The sequence below is a fragment of the Montipora foliosa genome, chromosome 6 (genome assembly GCF_036669935.1).
Source record: "Montipora foliosa isolate CH-2021 chromosome 6, ASM3666993v2, whole genome shotgun sequence".
NCBI lineage: Eukaryota > Metazoa > Cnidaria > Anthozoa > Scleractinia > Acroporidae > Montipora > Montipora foliosa.
The window spans coordinates 36,591,060-36,608,732 of NC_090874.1; the positions used below are offsets into that span (position 1 = coordinate 36,591,060).

General features: G+C 39.3%; 2 protein-coding genes across 6 annotated transcripts; one reads left to right on the plus strand and one right to left on the minus strand.

The window, feature by feature from the left end:
- LOC138007248 (uncharacterized) lies at window positions 1-8,969 on the plus strand. Of its 3 annotated transcripts, none has more exons than XM_068854049.1 (2): window positions 1-123; window positions 1,589-5,575. In XM_068854049.1, the coding sequence occupies exon 2, from the start codon at window positions 1,670-1,672 to the stop codon at window positions 4,835-4,837; it is 3,168 nt and encodes a 1,055-aa protein (XP_068710150.1). In that variant the 5' UTR covers window positions 1-123; window positions 1,589-1,669; the 3' UTR covers window positions 4,838-5,575. The 3 variants fall into 3 exon arrangements, 2 of the variants coding, with proteins under 2 accessions (XP_068710150.1, XP_068710149.1); XR_011124018.1 differs by lacking the exon at window positions 1,589-5,575 and adding an exon at window positions 8,833-8,969 and having other exon boundaries at window positions 27-123; XM_068854048.1 differs by having other exon boundaries at window positions 32-123; window positions 1,501-5,575.
- Window positions 5,702-16,736, minus strand: LOC138007249 (E3 ubiquitin-protein ligase RNF38-like). 3 transcript variants are annotated; one of them, XM_068854052.1, is made up of 8 exons: window positions 16,544-16,736; window positions 12,342-12,440; window positions 11,689-11,852; window positions 11,165-11,462; window positions 9,550-9,702; window positions 8,919-9,134; window positions 8,071-8,295; window positions 5,702-7,325 (listed from the first exon to the last, which is right to left on the minus strand). In XM_068854052.1, the coding sequence occupies exons 2-8, from the start codon at window positions 12,426-12,428 to the stop codon at window positions 7,272-7,274; spliced, it is 1,197 nt and encodes a 398-aa protein (XP_068710153.1). In that variant the 5' UTR covers window positions 12,429-12,440; window positions 16,544-16,736; the 3' UTR covers window positions 5,702-7,271. The 3 variants fall into 3 exon arrangements, with proteins under 3 accessions (XP_068710153.1, XP_068710151.1, XP_068710152.1); XM_068854050.1 differs by having other exon boundaries at window positions 8,919-9,137; XM_068854051.1 differs by lacking the exon at window positions 16,544-16,736 and adding an exon at window positions 16,092-16,228 and having other exon boundaries at window positions 8,919-9,137.
- Window positions 16,737-17,673: the final 937 nt, after the last annotated feature.

Below are 17,673 nucleotides of genomic sequence, written 5' to 3' on the forward strand. Positions count from 1 at the left end.
CCAAAACCAATTTATTGCTCGGCAAACGGAAATCATAACAAAAGCTGGAGTAAAGGGATTTAAGAAAAGAACAGAAGAAGAAAGATTTCATGGAAATTCAAAAGCACGAGAAAAGATAAGCGAGTAAGTGATTTTTTCCCTTGTTGGTCGCCGAGGATGATGTAGTTAGTCAACAAAATCCCCCATCCTTCGCCTTGATCTGACCTTCTTTCCTGATGTGTTACGTAGAGGATAGTAAGCATAATGTTATACCTTTTTGTGAAAATTGCAAAAGCCTCGAGGTGAGGACAGGCAAGCTCCAATTACTCCGGGGTCAAGCGACGCTATCATAATCCGGCGGTGGTGGACAAAACACTGACCCGGAAGTCGCTGGACTAACCCCGATGGAAAATGGACTACCCTAAAAATACTATTTCGATTGAGTACTATTGGTCGTAAGCAGCGTCTCAATTTCTGCTTAAGCCTAAACACCCATTCAACACACCGGTGGCTCAGTTGGTTGAGCACTGGGATGCCATGCGGGAGGTCGTGAGTTCGACTCCGGACGGACCAACACTCTGGGTCTTAAAATAACTGATCAGAAAGTGCTGCCTTTGTAATTACATCCGTAAATGGTAAGATTTTCAAGTCTTCTCGGATAAGGACTATAATTCGTAGGCCCCGTCTCACAAATAACTTCCATGTTCATTAGTTCCCTGTTCAAGGAAATTCATGTAGTTTGCAAAAATGGACGAAACACAGCTTACATTGTCCAAACAACTAAATCTTGCCATTGTCTCAGTGTCAATTAAAGCATGGGTTGTGCTTAACTTCTTGGTTTAAAGTAATTTAAGTGTTGAACGCCCTGGCATACAATTTTTTGTAAAATTTGGGGAACTTTGAGGTTCGATATTTCTGTGAATTTGCAACAGACTCATGTTAAACTTTGCAGGTGTACTAAAGTATAATAAATCGAGCGATGACGGTGTTTTTGGCTCAGCGACATCTGTAAAAAGTTTTTGGCTGCGATTTGACAAAATAACTTAAATATGAGAAAAGTCAGTTTACACACTGGTTGTGCGTACAGCCCTTGCATTATTTTCTGTCTATTATCATTAGTGTTTTGGGCAAGTTCAGAGGACAAACTCATAGGAAGCAGAACCTCAAATTTAGCTCGTAATATTTAAAAGTTCATTGTTAACTATAAAGATGATAACAGGCGTCACAATTTTCCGCACAAAATCTTTAGGTGAAGAATTGTGGAAAAGTTTCACTGCGATATGTTAAAACCTTGCAGATTTATGCCCATGAGAATGAATACATTGGTAGTAATTTCCTGAAATTGTACTAGACTGCCCCCTTACTTCAGAGGTGTACCAAGGATTTTTCAAAGGGGAGGTGACACTATGTCAAACAGAGGGTACTCACCAGACAGAGGGGGGGTGGGGGATCACGGGCACCCTAGGACCCCCTTCCCCTAGCTACGCCCTTGTACTGGAGCTCAAATCATCTTGGTTTCAGAGAAAAACGTATGCCAGTGAATAGAGGAAGAAAGAAGAAATTAAGCAAACCCAGATATGTCATTGTGCTTTTGCTTTGTTGGTTGAAGGTAAAATTGGTTCAGTTTGTACAAGGCAATTCCTCTCACCCTGCTCACCCGAACTACGTGATTCAGATTAACTCTCAAATCATGGCAGAGGCAAGACCACCCGATAGGACATCAATTGATGTGAATGGAATGCTGTCGAACGCTGTAATGACAGATAACTACAATGAGGTGAAGAACTTGCTGGCAAAAGGAGCAAACCCTAACTTTGTAACTTCCAATCGAACCGATGGTACGTCCACCCCATTCCATTCTGCCATACGACGTAATAAAGTCAACATTGTTCGGTGCATGCTCGAATACGGTGCAGATGTGAATCTCGTAGACGAAGATGGTGACTCGCCTTTATTCTCAGCAGTATATAAATCTACAGATCCAGAAATCCGTAATCTTTTGTTGGAAAGTGGGGCGAATGCCAACCATGTCAACAATGCTGGAAACACGGCACTCTTGCACATGCTTGAGGGATATATTCTGGAGGGTCTGGAATTTGACCTAAACGCTGTATTCCAACTTCTTGATATGTGTAGCAATTTGGAGCAGCATTCCTCCAGTGGTCGTTCGCTAATACATTTTGTATCAGCCATCCATCTCTTTGACGAGAGATCTAACTCACCAAACCACAGATGCCTGCAATTTCTGGCAAAGTTAATAGACCGTCGAGTATCAATCGACGAGAAGGACCCTACTGGTGCAACCGTTCTTCATGCCCTAGCCTCAGTCGCTTGTATTGAAGGCATACAGTTTGTTTCAGACAGCACAACTATGGTTGATGCTACTGCCAGGGACATCAAAGGACAGACAGCTCTTCATAAATTGTGTGGCAAGCCATACAGTGTCGACTTTGTCAGTTGTCTGAATTGGCTACTTTTGCACGGCTGCGATGTTAACGAGGCTGACTACTATGGCAGAACTGCACTCCACTATGCTACTAGTTCTCAATTCTCGAATGTCAGCACGGTTCAGGCTCTTATTAACAAAGGTGCAAATGTAAAGGCCGTGGACAAGGCTGGTTTAAACCCATTACACATGTGTGTCTTGCCAACCGTGCTCGTACCAGTTATGGAGGAGGAGGATGAGTTTCCAGAAAAACCTGGTGTTTGCGATGTCATCCAGCTACTTGCTTCTGCTGGACTGGAAGTTAACAGTACAGACAATGCTGGCTTCACACCCCTACATTTTGCATTAAGAGAGAAAAATGTCGCTGCAATAACAAAGTTACTGCAACTTGGAGCAGATGCAACCTTGAAAACACGCACCGGAGAGACCGCTCTACATCGCTCTACGATAGATTATGAAACATTTGAAGCATTCATGAGATTTCACAAACACGACAACCTTAACGTAAATATCCAGGACAATTTTGGCTCAACGCCTATGCACTGGGCCATTTGGTACCATGAAGTGCTTGTTGTGAAGAAACTCTTAGAATTTGGTGCTTCAGTATCCATCAAAGACAACATGGGAAACACTCCTTGCGATATAGCTCGATTAATTGAAGATACCATTATCTGTGAAGAACTAGGCATACTTGATGAGATATCGTATCTCGGAGACGGTACAGGAGTAAAAGAAGAGGGAATCATGAATGTTCAGGGCGTACCAGATCTTTCGGAAATTAATACAGCTTTGCTTTGTGCTGAACTTTTCTCTCCCTATGATCAGTCTGGCTGCTTGCAAGAATCATGTGAAACAGATAATACAGAAAGTCATGAAAGATTTACACATTCTGTTGCCGAAATAAAAAAGAGAGAACCAACTCAATCTGATACGAATGTCATGTCAGTTACAATGAACGAGAATCATGACGAAAAGAAAAATCAGGCAGACGGTAGTCTTGCCGTTGACGACCAAGTTGAACGCAGCCCTTCAGATGTTTTTTCCCAAATGCATGTCCATGAAAATCAAGATGCAGCTTCAGAAAACTCATCTTCTTGGGAAACCTGCAGTTCCACTGATTCAGTTGTTTTTGTTGTTGAAAGAGAGTGTAGCGGAAAGAAGGACATGTATCCTGATTGTCCAATTTTGCGCGAAATAGATCACCAAGGAAGAAGTGTCATGTTTATGAAATGGACAGAACACTTAGTAGAGCACAGAGGACCTCTCAACCATTACACAAAGAGATTTATCTTGGACTGCAGAGAGATGGGATTATGTCCTGACAACACTGAAAACACTGACATCGCAGCTGCGATACATTCCACTATAACGAATGCTGCTTCTAAGGTAGCTCAGCTGAATCCTCTGCTTAAATGTGATGTAAGTTTGTCCGGTAGTTGGGCTGAGGGTACAAAAATTGGAGGTCCAAATGAATTTGACTATAAATGGACTTTGGTAAACTTCAATGACAGTTTCATCCCGGAAGAAAGAGAAGCACATCCTTTGGGATACACAAGATTGCGACTACGGGAGAGTGAAGCTTTTAATCACAATCTGGTGCGCTACGTGGACACTGGTGGTTTCCTGGATAGTAGGAATTTGATTCGTGACCTCTATACGACGATCAACGATGCTATTTTTAGTGGAGGTATTATTGCTTCAGAAAGTCTTTACCTCAGAAAACATCTGAAAGTTGACAAGGGTTCCATCAGCAAGTTGGCCTTCCGCTGGGTTGGAACACTGTTTAAAGATTTTCTAATCGAAGTAGACATTGTACCGGCCATCAAACTATCTTTTTGGACACCTAAATGCATTGAAGTGAATCGCTCTGGCCTCATAACCTCCCCAAAAGAAAGCAAAACCAGCATAGTTCTCAAAACACCAAGTCCACGCTTGGTGAAGAACTGGAATGCACATTTCCGCATATCTGTATCTGAATTTGAAGCCCAAATTTTACAAAGTATCCCCCTTCCTGTTCTGCGTGGATACATCTTGCTAAAGTCGCTAAAGGACACCTTGTACATGCCACAAATATACGACCATGATCAGGTAGGTGGTCTAATGGAGGCAACTATATCTTCATACATGTTGAAGACGTGCTTTCTGCACGAGCTCAAAGCGGCCAAGGATGCTTGTGACCGTACACTGGAGCTGTCTAGCGACAGCACGTCAGATGAAGTCAGCATAACATGGGCGAAGAGGATCATTCAATGTATGGAATTATCCATTGAAAGAAGTGAGCTGAAGAGCTTCTTTATGCCTGGAGTGAACTTGCTTGTCAACCACAGCCTGACAGTTGTTAATGATCAATACATACTGGAAGCTGAATGTCAGTGCCTGTCTCATCTGCTAAATGTTGCTACACTGCATTAGTTTATGATCCCGTTCTGGAACCTTACTCGGGTTAGTGACTGAACCCAACTGGAGTTCAATTTCAAGTTTGATGGAGTTAATGAACCATACATTCAATTATCGGGCTCATTTGGGTTCCATCTCCTTTCAAAGTTTTTTATAGTGTGAACATGATTTACCCCTCTACTGCTCACGCAGTTAGTGACAAATGACAATCAAATCATGACGAGGGCAGTTTCATGTTCGTTTTGTTAAAATTTAAGTAATTAAAAATCATCCAGCCAATTTTTTTCAGGTTTTGGGACTCCCAATTCCGTGAATATTCACTATGGCCGTGAATAAACCTCGGAAGGCGCTCTGCCGGAATGCTCGGATGTAAAACGATGAACCGTCCCTTACGTTAATCAACATCGTCTCACTTCTTGCTGCGAATTCACTTACTCCTCTTTAAGTTGTTTCTCACGCATTTTTTTCAAAATGTCCGCGTTTTGTCGAAGAAAATGCATATTTTTCAAATAATCACTATGTAATTATACTAACACAGTAATTATTCACCTCAGGGATCACAACTTGATGTTTACACGAGTGACGCAAGAATTGTATACACCCCGCATGATGACAGTGGCACTTCATGCTCTCACCGAGAGGAAGCAGTGTGCACGATGATTATTTTCAGAATCGCAACAAACTCCAAAAATTCAGTAAAGTTGTGATCCAACTAACAACAGAGATCAAAAGTTCTAAAATTCTTTTGGATCTAACAGCTAAGGCAGGAGCCTGTGTACAGCCACCCTTCCCCTCGGAAGGAACCGTGGGGGGAGGGGAGGTGGTGACGATACACAGCCTACTAAAGTAGTTTATACTTCTAAACATTATTTCTTGATACATATTTTCGATTTTTTATTGACAAAACCAGAGTAAAAAAAAATGATGAGTGGTACATCTGCTTAAATTTACATATTAAACAGGGGATGACGAGTTGACAACCATTTTTAAAAGCTATTTTATTATTGTTTTGTTATTCCACATACAGATTGTTGTGGCCTGTGATTGTTTCGTAGTTTTAAAAATACTACTCAAATTGTATAATACACCTATAGATTGCTGAAATTATTATTGAATCTCAGTGCATCTCTGCACTTTTTACAAGTCTTAAAATAACAAAGTTGACTCTGGCTACAATTTAATGTTAAAATGGACATTTGAAATCATTTAAAGTCTGGAAAATAAATCAGTGACCTTCAAGTCACAAGTACGTATGACTTTGACCAAGATTCATGTATTGACAGAGATAGCTATAGTGCGTCGTGCCATGGATATGGAAGAAAATCTGTGACTTCTTTTCTACGCTAAATCCTGGCACCCACTCGCTATGTATACCTGAATTCAACATTAATTTTCAGATACCAGCATTCTAACTATGACAGTTCCAACTTTTAAACACTCCTTTAACATTTCAATGTACCCAGAGTTCAGTGTAAAGTTTTTTCTTGGTTGCAATTTTGATTCTTTCCAATATTTATGCTTCATGCTTCTTGTCAAAAAAAAAAGAAAAAAAAAAAAAAAAAAAAAAAACAGGAAGACTATAGTATGCAGTGCTTTTCCAGGAAAGGTTTTTTTCCCTTTCTTTCCCTGCAGTTTTCAACCAACAGAATGCTGCAAAACTACCTACTGGTCTATGTACAAATCACTGCCATCACAAAAGGGATTCAGCTGTGAATTATATTACCCTTGGGTGAATTATGCAGTGTTAATAATAGCTCACAAATAATATCATGATGCAATAGGGTATATTTGCTTTAGTAAATCCAGTTGACCAAAAAAAAGCTAATTCTCTCCAATAATTTGAAAGCAATACTGGTATATTCAAGAGAAAGTACCAGTACGAAGAGCTAGTGACAGATCCATTTCTTTATTTCCTTTCTTTTCCAGACCCAGAAGGTTACTTGTATGAGAAGAGATACTCAACTGGCCACAACATTTTTACTGAAATGTTGCTTTGTCTCAGTATTTTTATTAAAGCCGGCAGACACTTAGCCTATTTATTTATCCCCAGCCAATACAAACCTTCAATATTATTATTATGTATACTAATATGAGCTGGTACTAAATAAGAAATGGAAATGAATGCTCCCATCATTGGCTGATATACAAAATTAGTACGTTCACATGATTTTAATCTGTGCCCTCTACCGTCTCAATCTAACATAGTTGTTTGACTCAAATGTTCATCTTACAACCCTCTGTCCTTTCAAGTATATATGTTTCTGTTTTGAGGTAACAATGCCAAGGACTGCTTCAATCTTTACTGGTTGTCTCACTCCAAAGCATTCAATCTAGCTGTGGATCCAGGAAACTTCATACAATGTCACTTGTAAGTTTCTCATTGTTTTTTCCCCCAAAAATTTCTTTTCCCTTTAAGAAGGATTGTTCAGTCTTGATTTTTTTCCTGTCCTTACTCTGAATTGACATTAACTTCTGCTCTACATATGGGACATGTTCTGTTGGACTAAAAGAGAAAACAGAAAACATAAGAATGAATATTTTCCACAAATATGGAATGTACACATCATTGACTTCATAGCTAATGACGTTTTGAAAGGCCTGTACACTTTATCCAGCTGATAAGCCACCCTCCAGAGTAAAATACATATAGTATAGGTCATGTTAAATGTTGGCCAAGCTTTCCCCATATCCCTTTACTTAGACATGCTTAAAGTGCACACATTCACAGGCACATGGGCAAATAATGAAATCTTTGGCACAACAAAAAACTGTCAAATAGTGACTAAATCAACCAAATAAAGTTATTCTGCTGTTGAACTGCTGAGGCACAGAGGTTTACATATTCATTTTACTAAACTATAGCACATAAGAAGAGGTTATTCACAGTTCCATGGCAATACTGGTTTAAATGAAACAGGCTGTTAAAAAAAATTAATGATCAATTTGATAGCACTGAGATACTTTTTTGGATAAATGTACTAAGGTAACATTGTCAGGAATCAACAATAGAGATGGCATCTCCTGGCTTTTCCTTGTTGTTTTAGCGTACAGTGTACCTTTGAACTTTCCTTTCTGGTTTAATAGCCTTTTTTACGTCTGCCAACCCCTACTGTTGGCTGCACCCATTACCAGATGTGTCATCAATGAAAAGTCAAAGATACTTTTTGTATCAGCCAGTATTGTAGGATAATAATGTAGATATTAGGAACACCACACAACTGATAAATCAACTAATAAATCCAGCCTACCTTAAGCCATTTGTCAATACATCTTGTATGATATTCGTGAAGACAAGGGAGAACTCTAACCAACTGTTTCTCCTCAAAATCTACTAAACACACCACACATCTCTTGTTATCCTTTTCTTCTTTTGATCCTGCTGTAACACGGTATGTTCGCAGCTGGTCAATTTCTATTCGAGACAGCCCTTTTGGTTTGGCCTCACCCATCTGTTCAGCAAAGTTCAGCAGAGTCTGTGATAATAATAATAACATGCCAACATTGATAATGAAGTTAACCAAGGTCAGGATCTTATTATTTTACTTCATGTGAGACATGGAATCGCCTCTCTGCTAATCAAAAGACAAAGAGGAGGAAGCACCAGAGTAAATGCCACCTTTGGTACTCAAGAGCTGAAAGTATATATTTTGAGGACGCAACTTTCTCTCTGTGGTTGCTACAGTTTGATGTCAAAGACCTCTTTCACAATGGCAGCCACATAAAATATTATTTTGTTTTAATGCTAATAAGCCTTTCTAGCCTCACTACAACAAGCGAAATTCAAAAGATTTTTTGATTCAAAATGAGGGCAGAAGGTCTAATTCACATAAGTACAAAAGAATGTACATATCATTATGGTTGCCATTTATGAAAGTGGTCCACTGGCAATTTCAACTAAAAAGAACGATTGTTTGAGGGATTAGGAAAAGGTCTGTTTTGCTATTTTTTTTTTTTTTTGTTATGTGACATACCATTACAATGACAGTGATTTTAGACCAATATTATTGCAGAACCTAGGATGCACACTGGCTGAGTCCTTATTGGTTGTGAGCAACTTCATCGATTTTACACATAAAACAATAATACAAAAAAGTACCTCATAGTTTTCACGTGGGTGGAGCTCTTCTTCCCACGCAGGAGGTGATGGTTGTGACGGCACAGGTTGCATTGACATCACAGATATCAGATGGTAAAGAAGATCAGGATAAGGATGCATGGAAGCAGATGGTTGGGGGGCAGGATGAGCATGGCGAGATGACCAACTAGAATGTGATGAGTTGCTGTGATGCCATCTTCTTGAGTGTCGGTGATGCTGCTGATTTCAGAATGCAAAAAACATGTCACTGATTCTTGGATGAGTTCAATAATTATTCAGATACAGTATCTGTATTGATGGCAATCAATTATTGCAGACAAATGCAATAATCCTACGTTTCATACATTTTTCAATGTTTTCCAAAACTCGGCAAAACACGCTCACGCCAGGCTAGGCTTTGCATTTTTGTATTTATTTCACATTTGATAGTGCGTATTTCATACAGAACAATATATTTTCAGATTATAATCGACAATCCATCGGTTGGGTCAATCCGATTATTCCCGATGATCGATACTAAACTCTCAGTCGATTCCCATCACTATCATTTTGCAACTTACAAGTACGTAAGTGTTCCAATATCATCAAATTTAGCAGGAAAAAAAATAAGTCTTGACCATCATTCCCTTACCATATTGCCATGTGTGGGGGGGTATGGATGATATCCCTGTGGTACTTGATACGGCGGCTGTACAAAGTGATGGTGATGATGGTGATGGTGGTGGTGATAATGGTGATGATGATGCGTACTAACTCCGTTACTTCCTGACGGATCCACATCCATCTAGGGAAAGAGTAAACAGTAGTTAGACACCCTGATTAGCAACGATATCAAATTAAAACTTCTACATATGAAAGGGAATGCTCATATGAGAGCAGGACCTCTAATTAAAATGAAATTATGGTATTCATGGTTTTACACTAAACTGCGTACAAAAAGACAATGACCCTTGTCCCTTATTACTCTATTGAAATGGAGAACTTCCACAGTTAGAGACAGGTCCACGCATGATAACCAACTAGCAAATAAGAAACCTTACAGAGATCTACATTTCACACATTGAATATTGTATTAAATATCAAAGGGGACACAAAGCAAACCCAATTGACATACAATATTGTCTGGCATTAGACAGAGTAAAATCTGAGAGTCTCGCTCTCAGTACTGAAAGGGCTAATACTAATGGACTGTTCAAATTCTAGCCAACTGCAGTGATACCTAAAAAGCAGGGTTTTCAATACGAATTTGAGTAGGTGGCAAAAGCTGAGGAGCAGGTGGAGAATGTAGCTTGCAGGGGGGTTTTGGGCCTCTTAGAATGCCTTTCCTGCATTCTGGAGCAATTAGGGTATTTGAACAGAACACTAATATCATTAAATCTTAACTTTTTCAATTCAGAGAGAGTACAAGAATGCTCTAAATTTTTTTGGAAATGCAGTTGATGGCAAGACATATTTTGGGTTTTAAACAGATGCTAAATTAGCGTGACATAACCCTGTAAGGCTCCCTTGCATTCTACACAGCTGCATGAAAGGTACGTCATCTATCGTGACAGAAAATGGCGTCTCGTCACACTTCAAATGTACAGTGTAGTTCTCAAATCAGACAGATTACACCATGTACTGGATGCCTGGACCGCTGCCTCAAAACGTGTGTGCTCGATCTTCGATCATTGCCTTTGACATGGACAGGGAAACAGAAATCGCTGCCGAAATTACTCAGAATTCATACATTTCTTTTTTTCTTTTTCATGAACAAAACTAATTTCCTAGGAAAAATAGCCGGCAAATTTCCCTGGCCGGCGGCTCTTATTAAAAACCCTGAAAAAGGGCACATTATTTTAGGACGTACACGTACTCCATTCTACATGTATTCTCCAGAGCACAGATAAGTCTCAAAATCTGTCACGACATTCAAAACCAGGAAATCCATGGTCAACAGACCTCTGATCCTCTTGCACTATTCAAAACTGTATGACCCAATTATGGTTTCTTAAGGCAACAAAACTTGAGAACCCCTACTAAAAACTCTTTTTTGGAACAAGCCAGATCCAGAGATGATTACTCTATTCTGACTGAAGAAACTCATCCTCTAGGAACAAGAACAGCCCAGTTGTGGAATATAAATATGTTACTCAAAGTTGGGCTTCTCAGTATCAATAAAAGCTCTCGAGAACTTTGTGTGCATATCCCCTTTACACCAAATTGCAGCAACTTTGCAGCCTCAGCAGACATACAATACCACTTACTTGAGGTTGATGTGGTTGAATGTATGTAGGTGCTGCTACAGGTATATTTGCAACCAGCAATGAGTTTGGAAGGCTTGTCACAGGTAATGCTCTGACATGATCTGGTATTTGGTCCACATCAATGATAACTGGAGGTCGAGGGTGGGGTGGGTGGTGCTGAAGTGGTACTGTGGACCCCATACTGAGAGGGCAGAAATTACCATTTGTTGGTGGGTGGTATAGTCTGTTGTGGGGTGGAGGATGGTGATGCCGTTGCTGTCTTTGTTGCAGATATGGACAACCGTGATTTGATGGACTTCTGAAATAGTTCACACATAATAATATTAGAAGACTAATAGCCTGCTGCTCTATCTCCAGTTATGAGAATTCCTCAAATGATTATGTTGGGTTCATTTGGTAGTTTATTTCCCAAATGTACCAGTTTGTCCCTGAAAAGCCATAATTAAAGGTAAATGATAATAAGAAAGCTTAATCTTAACCACTCAGATTAATGCCATAATTCTATTTCACTGAAAAAAACTCACCCATGTGACTCTGGTGGATGGTTAACCCTGTGGAATGCTGAAGAGTGTTGAGGATGAGGTGGGAAAGGAGGCATGTGCCTTAAAGGCTGATGGGACATGGTCGTAAAAGCGCCTTCACTTGTTAGATCAATCACTTGAGAAGAACAATTTGGCTTGATATCACTCTGAATAGGAAAGAAAAACAGTAACTTAGCCTTTCTTGATGATACTTAACTTCATGGTATCAAGACCTGTGAAGAAAACTCTGTGTGACAAGCAAAAGTTCAATTTCATTCATTTTCCTTCAGTTCTTAATCTTAACGAAATTCATCCTTTGCGAATTTCAGACAACTGCATTAAAAGTTTACCATTAGCAGTTGGAAGAGCTTGGTTCCTAGCCCATTGACTCCTGAACCACCAACCCCCACCTCACTGAGGAGTAAAATCGTCTATAGCGTTAGAATAAAATCTACAAAGTCTCACTCCTAGGGGGTCAATGGTTTAAAATATATATCTCTTTACATGTATGAGCAGCTATAAGATTCATTCACTCAGAAAACATTATAAACAGTGAACTTTCGATTGGGATAAATGTTTTTGAACACAAAGATCTCCAATTTGAAACTATGTTGCTCTGACTTGATCAATAATTACACACAAAAGAGCAAAGTTACCTTGACAAAATTACTACAACTTGGGGCAGTAGCAGTGTGCTCTAATGCTGAAAATGCAGGCAAGCTGGGAATTAACTCTCTGGCCATTTCATACCAAACCTAAAAAAAAAGGCATAAATTATCCATGTTAACTTTGAAATGGACAGGAGGCTCGATAGCCAGAAACAGCTGATGGATGTAGATTAAACCATGCAAAAGTTAAGAAGGAACTGGAGATGGAGACACGAACAACCTATACCTGCTATTTCCTTTCACTGCTTTTTTTTGGATTGAACTGAGGAAAGTGCCAGAGTGTGTTGAACTGACTGGTATGTTTTAAGAGTCAACTAACATAATATACATGTACAGTACAGTAGCTTGCAGTGTCTTGTTGCTCCTAAAGTGCTCCTACCAACTAAAAAGAATTTTTCTTGTTTTCTTCAAATTTTAAATGTTAGTTTGCTTACTGGCAAAGTTTGAGATTTTATAGTCCCACTCCCATCAATAATTGCCTTGAAGGCCCCAGAGGGCTGAATCAAAGAAAATGACAATAAATATTAACTTGCTTAATGATGCAGAGTATGTAGAAAGCAGTCAATTAACTAGGCAAGCCACTAGTTTTGAAAATCAGAGAGCCTGAAACCCTACAGCTGCACACATCTATCTTAAGACCTTGACAACGATTTTAAAGTTACAAATTTAGCAATGAACAATGTTATCACAAAGGCTTTAAATTTCTTACAATAAGAAAACACATTTTCCAAATTTAAAGGAGAAATATGTGGTTCTTTCACAGTTAAGTAGAGATTTAAACTTACAAGAAGCAATTTGATACAACATTGACTAAACGTGTACAACGATGCTTGGGCATAACCTCAAGACCTTCCAGTGCAAAATTCTAAGTACAACCTATGAGTCACTGAAATATTCAGCTGTTTTTATTATTAACCCTCTCCCCAACGGGAGAAGGAAAGGGCAGTAATTAGGGAGGAGGAGGTAAGGGCTCATGCTATGTAAATCTCTGTTACCAATATGCACAGTACAGTACAGTAGGCTGCACACAGACTATCTGTGCAATGAATAGCACACAGTCAACAGCTGGCGATAAGAGCAAGAAGGGAAAAGTTTTTCCCCACCCACTCAAATTCTCCAGCTGTTGACGGCGTGCCATTCCACACATGGGGTCAGATATGCTGCAAAAGATGGTCACGTAAAGTCTACCTGACATTGATAGGCAATTTTATGAATATACAACTGTAAAAAGGACAATTTGACAGATTTGTGTTATGCACTCGAACCAATAAAAGTTGAAATACAAATTATGTATGAATGCAAAAAGGTTTTTGGGGTACAGGGATGGCGCAGTGGTGAGACCACTCGCCTCCCACCAATGTTGCCCGGGTTCAATTCTCAGACGCAGCGTCATGTGTTCTCTCTGGTTACTCCGGTTTTCCCCTTACCTCAAAAACCAACATTTGACTTGATTTGCGTTAATTGCTAATTTCAGTTTACAGTGTCCCCAATTAGTGCTCAAGCACTAGAATGACTAGACACTTAAATAAAGTTCCTTTCCTTTCCTTTTTGATGAAAAAAACAGGATTAAATCAAGGTCTATTGAAATTGGACCCTGCAATGTTAAATGCTGCCTAGAAGACAGGAGTATTGTATATACAACACTGCTACATTCATTTGAAGATTCTAACATTCATCTTGTGCACAAATGATGACATCTAATGGACCCAAATCATATTTTCTTTTGCATTTTTATGTGTCTATGCAACAGAGACATGTTCCCAAAAGAGATGTCCATATTTTATGAAGTGCTATCTAACTTTGCAGTATCTTGGACCAAGAATTGAATTCTTTAATAAAGATCTTGATTAATCAGAACAAAAAGGGAAAACAGATAACAAAGGACAAGTTTAAACCAAGGGTCACTCTGTTTATCTGGGAGGTTCTGCCAACTGAGTATGTTTACAGGATCAAAATGGTCCAAACCTTCAATGTCAAAATATTTGGTTTCAACACTGTCCATCTCAAAAAGCCCAGATATGACATGGGCTTTAACGGACAAGAAAAAAAAAAGCTCTCGACCTTTTGTACAAATTACAAAACAAAAACACATTTCAATGCCAACAGACTCGCGTGCATGATTATTCAGTTTTGAATGAACGAAAATTTTAGAAGAAAATGGAATTTAAATCATCCCTATTTATCCACCACCTTAAAAAAAAACAACAGCCAAGATAGAGAAAAAAACATGTTTAGTTGGACTGAAGTTAAATGACAACCCTCTAGCACCATATGACAGAAAACGATAAAAGAATAACAGCCACAAAAAAGCAATTTTCTTGAAAACCTGAGCCTCGCTTGAGAAATCGGAAAGGCGAAAAAATAAACTCCAGGACATACATGTATATGAAAGAACTGAACCGCAGACAACACTGAAATTTGATAGGAAAAATACTTGTAACCACAAACTAGAAGAATCTGTGCAAAGAATTCTTCTGGACACCTTCAGTTTCATGACAAACTGCAGACAACTTATAATTGTGCACTACAGCACTGTCCTTTTGGCGTTACTCAATTTTTCTAAAAGCTTCTTCAGCTGAAAATACCATCCGGTTTTACCGAAGAATATTTCACGATTCGTGTCCACTGCGAGGGAGTGCTAAGTGTATTCCTTTGATTTGCCGCTTTCTTCACCAATGTTGCGATCACGCGTGACTAAAGCGCGTACCCAAAATTTCGATTCAAGTCTTCGATCGATTCGAACCACCATTCGCTCCAAACACCCAAGTAAGGCCTAAATTTTAGCTTACTCGATCGGAAATTCACGAGAAACTCCTCATGGAAGTAAGATGAGAGCAAAATGATTGCAACACAACGTCATCTCAAAATCTCAAACAATTGGCTTTCACATCTAATTTATGCATGAAAGAAGCGCTCCCCGCAAAGAATTTTTTGGCGCAAAGCTTCTTATTCCAAAAGACTTGATTTCGTCTTTTTTAAATCCCATATTCAAAAAGGAAAACTACATCTCAAACGGCAGACACACCAACAACGAGACTTCGATGACCTGATATACCCAGCTCTGCTGAACACAAGAACAACCTCAACAAATTTGCATATGGTTTTCCTCGGCGAATATACACTGTACACCGAAACTGCTGATAAAAATTCGCATTTTTGTCCCGCCAACATTAAGGACTAATTCAAACAGGCTCAGAAATACTGACGGAGTGTCAGTACTGACACTCCACCTTGTCTGAACATAACTAAGCTTATGTACAAGAGCTAAGCTTCGATCCCGTTGGAGTTTGTTCATTTCAGATGAGCCAGAGGTCGAGCTGACAATAACAGACGCTTTTTCAGCCACCAAAGAGGTCTCGTCCTTAGAAAACCGACCTTGGCTTTTCGCGCTTAATTCTCAGTATTGGCACGAAAAGATCTCGCCATATTTCTTTCGTTAAGTCACAGAATTCAACCAACATCAGAAGAAACCCAGGCATACTTTTATCTACTGTAAGCTTAAATACAGATTTGATAATATAGAAACTGAACTCGTTTGTGAGAAAACCTACGTTATAAAACAGCCAACTATTAGGCTAACGCCATCGGTTTTCCCTTCGGTGCAAAAAAGTAAACTCGTGATAAACTTCTGAAACAAACGTGATGAAATTACAACTCGCGTTCGAACTGTTTAGCCCGACAAATTCTTGCTGACCAGAAGCAAGGAAATTTTTTTCCGATTGTTATAAGCGGACCTACCTTCTTTTAAAGGGGTAATGTTCTTCATGAGGCTCAAGTCAATTTGTATCTTGTTCTGGACGCTATCTGGTTTTTCCTTAGAAACCTTCCGTTCTATATTTTTTCAGAATTCAACTTAGCAAATTTCCTTTTCGCTGTTTAAGCCACCGTTAAATCTTTAAAAATTCTGATATTATTACTCAACTGTCTGAGCTAAATGCCTAAATCGACCTATTCACATAAGAAAACAAAAAACAATTCATCTCGCGTTTCGAACGCACGATAATTGGAAAGAATGTGAGGAGAGCAATTTTTGACCTTTTCCTTGGAACCATTCCACATATTTCCAGACAATCTCGACACAATTTATGTAATTTATGGAGATGTCATTCTACTGCTCTTCTAGTGAAAGCAATAACAACAGAACAACATATGGTTCATTCCAAAACGATCCTAAACCGTATGTTACCTACCTAAATGTTTGCTTTTCTGGTACAGTCTTCTGTTGGCACTAAACGGCCGGATGATTTCACTCCTAACAGTCAAAACGATCGAATTCTATAGGAGAACGAGCGCTGAAGACCCAAATTGAATGGGGACAGAGAAATGAATGTCGATGAGACGACTATGGACTCCTTTGCACATGGGTTTGCGGTTCTTTGTGAAATCGATCAATGGAAAACCTCCCCTGGTCTTTTGTTGACATTTGACATCATATTGTGACGTCATTTGACAGATCTCGAAGCCCCAGCCCACCGAATACATAAATAATTTCACTTTATCAGCGGATATTGCGCGTTAGTACAGATTCATTCACGCGTATTGTGAAGAGGTAAAATTCTCTAGATATGGTCTTAAGTTTGAAAATATTCTAGTGAGGCAAGCACAGTAAAAAAAAAGACTTTTTATGAGTCCTCGTATTTCTTGGTGCATGGCTTTTTAACATCGATATTTGTCCGTATGGTTTTGCACGTTCAAGGACAAAGCAAACTAGTATCAGGAAAACGGGATGGCGAAAAGAAACAATATATATCCACGTAGCTGCCTTATATTTTTATTTGTAAGATTAACGAAGGCTCCTTTCTGGCGCACTTCCGGTTTAGGGTGGGTATAGGATTCATTGAAAAATCTGAAGAACGTGCGAAACGATATGCCGCTGCAGTTTCGCGTTCAAGGGAAACATCTCTCGATGCTTTTAAGCAGTTCGAGAATAATATTGAGCAAAACTGTGACTCTTAGAACAGACGGGAAAGGCTGTGAGTAATGAAAAAATCGAAGCATGAAATGAGATTTGGGTGAAAGCTCTTTGTGTTTCATGATGGCATTTGATTGGTTCGTGACATCTGCCTCTCTCCGATTTTTTGAGCAATCTCAAGAGTTATTCATTGAACAAGTATGATTTTCGACCAAAAACGACGATTTGAGTGAAAGACCTAACGTAATTCGTAGGATTTGTAATCAGGTTGTGGCTCACTGAAGATGGAACGCAGTTGAAACAAACAACCGTGAACGACATGCACTTGACAGGCAGCGACGTAGTGAATTTCCGCCCCTTGTATTGGCTTTCAAAATTAAATCTTTTGAAATACACGTTCCCAGAAGA